Source organism: Cicer arietinum, chromosome 4, assembly GCF_000331145.2.
Source record: "Cicer arietinum cultivar CDC Frontier isolate Library 1 chromosome 4, Cicar.CDCFrontier_v2.0, whole genome shotgun sequence".
NCBI lineage: Eukaryota > Viridiplantae > Streptophyta > Magnoliopsida > Fabales > Fabaceae > Cicer > Cicer arietinum.
In genome coordinates, this window is record NC_021163.2 from 10930211 (window position 1) to 10936261 (window position 6051).

Sequence of the window (6051 nt, forward strand, 5' to 3'; positions counted from 1 at the left end):
GCTGAACCCAATTACTGTTTTTCAAATTTAAAATCACATTTCCTTTGAAACACGACTAATGATTAAATGGAATGTTGCCTAATTGATAATGAGTCAGAACTCAGAATCACTTTCTAACTGAAGTTTCATCAGCAGCTCTGACATATGTTTGTCTGTCACATCAGGCCTGGATTACTTACAAGGAAAAAAGTTGGGTCAGTTCAATTCCGTGGATAATTTTACTTATCTGCTTTGGAAGGTATTGTTTTCTGTCAAGATTTGATGATAATTAGTGTTTGCATTATTGTTTAATCAAGGCAAGTGTCAATATAAAGCTTATCTATAATCTGGGCTATGAAAGGAGTCTCTTTTTAGCAAGACGATCTATACTTCTCCCCTTTCATATCTTTCCAATTTATATTACCGTGTTCTACTATTCTTGTCACTTTAATAAAATTTTCAAGCAATGTCATGGTTTCTTTTTCTTTTTTTAGTTTGAATATAGCTGCCGTGCTATACAGTTTACACAAACAGTACAGGTCGATATCGGATGTCTTGGTTTCTTATTTTTAATTTTAAATACTGGTTCTCTAAGTGCTGTAGAAATAAATGTGCATGACACATTGCAATTTCCAAGTGGATACAGGTATCTGATAATGTTATATAATTCATCTTTGAAATAAGTTTATGTGATGGATCATGATTTTTCTATGATTTATATAAAAAATAGTTAATCTTGGTTATTTATGCTCTTTTGTCTCTCTCGAAATAATAGCTCTACTGGATTTAAGTTTCTTATTTTTCTTTCGGTCTCCTGTTGCACCTATGGTGAAAGCTGACAGGGATGCTCTGATTTTGCTCATATTGTGAAAATTATAGAAAAGAAAAATATTCCTATTATTAAAGCTCAAATTGAAGTTTTTAGGTTGTATCTTATGTTGCACACCATCATTTAAAAGAATGTCCATTGCTGATTTTTTCCGCATTTATTTGCGGTACTTTTTTTTTACTGTTTCAGCATTGCTACATCTGCCTATATTGTTGTGCAATTTTGGAAGCTGTCATCTCAAGAATCTTCACAGGACCCTATGTATTATGTTCTATTGCGTCATCCACACAAGTATGTATACAGAAATACAACTGTAGAGTAAATTTCTCTCTGCGTTTGGCATCTGTTTAAAGAAATTAAATTTTTTTTATTAGGGTTAATGGTATTGGTGTTACTCCTGTTGCCAACTTGCCATCCAGCTTCTAATTCTACATCTTTTTCATTAGTTATTATGGAGACCGGCCAATTTGCTTGATGTTTATTCTGAGCATATTGATTTATTTCCCTTATCCAGTAAGAGGATGATTAGATTTCTTGACTTTGAGTGGCAGTTTGAGAAGTCTTCTTCATATCAATGAAGCAAATAAATGATAAAGGTCTTGCAACCATGTGTGAACTATAGTGTTCCAAGGATTTAATTTGTTTGGAGTGTGTGAAATCAGTGAATTTGAAGTCGTTACCTGATTATTTACTTTTCTTCTTGCTGCTAAATTTAATGATATTAATTATTGTTTACCCATGCTATGTCAATTACCTGTTGTTTTGAGTAGTTCTATAAATATACATGAAGAAAAGGTACAGGGTGATATTTAGAGAATCCAATTTTGCGGTTTAGTACTTTAGTTTTCTGTATGATTTTCTGTTTAATGTCTTGATTTTCGCCATAAGTTATAATTGAATGCGGCCTTTTCTACCTAGGAGCGGCACAGAACCAAAATCAAAGCAATATGCTGTTGCAACTCTAAGAATCCTTTTCAGTGTTTTGGGTTTTGTCATGCTTGGAACCTTGGTATACACTCTTGTCACCGATGGTTCTCCTTTCCGTAAAGAGCTATTGACTCCGTAAGTATTTAATATTTGTTATTGTTATTGTTATTCATGATGTTGTTATCCTTGTTGTCAACAAACGGGTGTTGAATCCTTCTGATATATGCATGAACTGCATGAATGGAGTTATATTTTTTTCTTGTTAAAAGGAATACTCCTCTCCATAACAGTAAACTTTGCCTTTCTGGTTTAACGGGAAAAGATACATAACCTCATTATCACTCACATTCCATGTTCTATTTTCTGTTGTCTATATAGTTGACTGAATTCATCTATTCTCAATAAGTTATTTATAGTTTTTTTTTTTACTTTAGACAAGGAAAAATCCCTCCCCAAGCCATGCCTGCATTTTTCATTGCACATGGCTTTCCCTATGTATACTTCTAAAACTGGGTTATTTCCCCAGAAGAGGATTCTTGTAACTCAACTCTTACTACATGAACATTTCAATTTTTTCCCGTTAAATTTTTGCAAATCGTTGTGATTTGGCTTCATCATGCACCATGAACCTTATAAGACCTTAGAAAAACCATAGTTTGAAGAAGATGAGAACAAATTTGCATGGCATGTGGATGAATGATGGCAATATTCATCGTTTGACTTTGGTGCCAAATGCAAGCACAACCATCAATATTAAATTAATTTCAAATATTTATATTTCACCAGCTTTTGAAGCCAATTCCAGTCTTTTAAGCAACTACCTGATTTGATCTTAGTAAATCCAATTAAGATAATATCAATCATAATAAAGCATCTATAAATACTTGCTCCCGTTATATACTTCTATGCAAACTAGCTGTTAGTAAACATTTGAAAGCTTATGCTTAAGGCACATTGTGGACAGCATTGATTTTGAAAGTTGTGATCTACAAAATGTTTTTCATTCTTCACTTTCCTAATTGAAATATTCACCATGGCAAAGCATGTACTTTCTGTGTGTCATTCAAGTATACATTTGCAACATTGGCATGCTCATGTGAGTAAGTTTCTGCACAGCTTCTGCTTGTGGCAGTCGTTTATCTTTTAAGTCAATGTCATCAGCTATAAAATGTTTGCAGGTGGATGGCGGCAACGCTAGTTGACTTCTACATCAATGTTGCAGCTCTAGCAGTATGTCATTACTTTTTATTTTATTTTATCTTAGCAGCTCTAAATAGTACAAAATATCTAAATTTATTTCCTTAACTCAGATGATTAATATTCAAGAAGTCACTTAACATTGTTTTCTTTTGTCCAAAAAATAGATGCTAAAACACTTCTTTAACATTATAAATGAATTTTATGCTTCCAAGTTCAACATGGGGCTATAACATAAAGACTTAATTCAAGGAATAGTAGCATTTCATTGTCAATACTTGTGATACCGATCTATTTGATTACTGACCAGTGATCACTAAATTATCTTGAGATATCACAGTCAAAATATTTTTGAACACAAGGTTATGAACTTATGATCAATACTGTATAAGTATGTGAATGTTTTAATATTAGTATTCACTACACTTGTTTTTGTTTGGATTTAAATTTTTAAGTATCCTAACTATTCATACAATACCAGGTCTGGGTTGCCTACAAAGAATCTAGTTGGATTTATGCGGTCTTGTGGGTGATCCTGTTGATATGTTTTGGCAGGTTAGTCCACACTATTTTATGTCTGCTTATTGGTTGGTGATTAAAATTTACTATTATTCAAAATACTTTTGTCTAGAATGTTAATTTTAGTTTTACAACAGAGGTTACAATTTCCATTGAGCTAATTTTCAACTGTTCTTTGATTAAGGCATTAAATTTTGGTCTGTCATGAGAAAATAATGCATAACTTATATAGTACTATATAAACCATACATTAAATGACAAATAACAGGAGCAAAAGGAAAATTAGAAATTGGTGGTCTCTTTTGAGATGTGGTAATTGGTGCTCCGAAGCAAGTTTCCTACCAATCTGGCAAATGCCCTGTTCTATATAATTCCATAATATATTATAAATTCTTAATAGCTGGATCATGAATGCCAGTGGCAGCCCTGACATGATCTTTGAGCAACATCCATTTTTCAATTTGAATTTCCTTATGCTATATGTGTGTTCGGAGTTGAGACGAAGCTTCTTTTTTCACTATTAAAAAAATTGAGACAAGTAGGCTCACAGTGCTTCTATTCCCAAACACAGTACTGAAGCTGAGGCAAGCAACGTCGTTTAGTCATACATGGCAAATGCACTCGGTTTATTTGGTGTTAGTTATAGATATCAAAATAATGAAGAAAAATGTGTTTTAATCATGATGATTCACAAGTAGATTTGGAATTTTGGATTATAGAGCTTTGAAGGAGATGTGTCATCTATATCCATCATTGTTTTGTGGATACCCCTTTAATATTTTACCCTATCATGATATGCATGCTTCACTAGATTCTTACAGTAACATCTTTTTTTTTTTTGGCTGGTGGTAATTTACTTTTCCAAATTTTCAGCATTACTTCTTGCGCCTACGTAGTATGGCAGCTGTTCCAGATATCTTGTCAAGATCCTGCTTACCTTATTTTAGTGCATTATAGTGACAGGCAAGTATATATAGCACCTTTTTTTTGTTTCAATTTTTTATCATTTATATTTGAGACTGAAATAGGCATGAAGCAACATTTTTTTTGGCGGGCAGAATCCTTTAACTGTTAAGTTTGTGTGTGTTCTCTCTTACTTTTATTAATTTATTTAGAAACAGCAATGATTATTGATGGTAGGGCAGAAAACAAATATAAGGGGCTTTCTGGTGAGGCAACATAGCAATTGTGTTATTGAACAAAAGGCGTGGTATGTTCTTACTAATGTGTGAGTGTTGTGTTCTTCCACACTATTTGACAATCTCTTTTGTTATTGCGTGATTTTATTGCGTGATTTTATGTGGGACTCACTTAAAAATTTGGATCCACTCTTTTTGTTGAGACTCACATGAAATTCACCTAATAAAAAGTACATCGGAATTTGGAAACAATGTTATTTTAGTATTTCTGCTGCCTATTATTTAAGCTTAACATCTCACACATAATGACAGGAAACAAAAAGGGACCCGTAATCCCTGGGAAGACAGAAAACTAACATAGTGATGAAATTGAAGTCTGGAAATGTCTCTGTAAAAACACTAGCAGGCAGCTGGACAATGTCATTCTCCTCAAAATAAATGAAACACAGTTATATTGCTAGTAGTTGCTGACTTCTATTTCGATGTGTTATATATGCTCAGTTTTAATTATAATGTTTAAAGTTTAAACATCAGAATAGGAGAGAATCTTTAGATCACAAGTTTCTATTAATTTGTTACTACCACTTGCATTTTTAACTGTATTTTTAATCTTTTAAGTTTTAACAAAATTGAAAACATATATCCTTCTAAGTTTAATGTGCAGAAACCACCTACGTAATTTAGGAGAAATGTGTTTGCTGCTTGATTTAGAACTAATTCTCTTAACTCTTGGACCACAGTTAAATAGCAGTAAGACAGTGATATTGCAGTTGTTGAGATTCATGTTATTTAAAAATCCAGCAAGCTTACACAAGGTCTTGTATTTCTATTTACTCTTTTCTTTCCCACAGTTTGTTATGGACATCATTATGTTTCGATGGTGAAAACAGTCTTTTATGTATTTGACTTATTCTCCTTGCATTATTAACTCTACAATGACAATCACCATTCCACTTCTGGAAGTACTTGTGTCAGTTCCTCAAAAGCTTAAACATTGTTCATTCATCAGACCAGTTGTGCAATACAGCTTAACATATGCAGTTGAAGAAAGTAATATTGAGTTGAGGAGAACATGGTGATCGATAATTGTGAAATATAAAATTCCTTCACTACTCTAACTTGGTCTTTTGAATATTTATTACTATTATACTGATTTCTTGAATGATTTATGCCAATTACAATGAATCATAAATACATAATCTTTAAATATTTTAATTGATAAATAATAAAAATTATATACATCGTCAGTGTAAATGTTTTTTACATTGATGATCAATCACAACCACCAGATATTTTAAAATATTTGACTTTCATTATAATTATTTTTAAATTCTTATATATGAATGAATGTGATTAATTGAGATTGTGAAATTTTTTAGTCTAATTTAAACTTGACATAAACTAAATCGTAAATTTTTGTCGATTGGTCGATTCTATTCTCAGTCTTTAAGTGTTCATATC

The 6051-nt window shown here is 32.1% G+C and overlaps 1 protein-coding gene across 7 annotated transcripts in view; it reads left to right on the plus strand.

The window, feature by feature from the left end:
* The window catches only part of LOC101504363 (uncharacterized), a 7016-nt gene extending 1836 nt beyond the window's left edge, over positions 1-5180 (plus strand). Inside the window, exons 3-10 of one of the 7 annotated variants that reach the window (XR_189663.4) lie at positions 165-238; positions 998-1099; positions 1727-1870; positions 2914-2965; positions 3414-3487; positions 4325-4414; positions 4567-4661; positions 4903-5053. Coding sequence is in view for 4 of the 7 variants with exons in the window: in XM_004496355.4 (XP_004496412.1) it covers positions 165-238; positions 998-1099; positions 1727-1870; positions 2914-2965; positions 3414-3487; positions 4325-4414; positions 4592-4634 (579 nt within the window). In the remaining 3 variants the exon portion in view is untranslated. Of the gene's footprint in view, positions 1-164; positions 239-997; positions 1100-1726; positions 1871-2913; positions 2966-3413; positions 3488-4324; positions 4415-4566; positions 4681-4902 lie in introns of those variants that run through there. The other 6 variants (XR_189664.4, XR_189666.4, XM_004496355.4 and 3 more) reach the window with 6 other exon arrangements.
* The last annotated feature ends 871 nt before the right edge of the window (positions 5181-6051 follow it).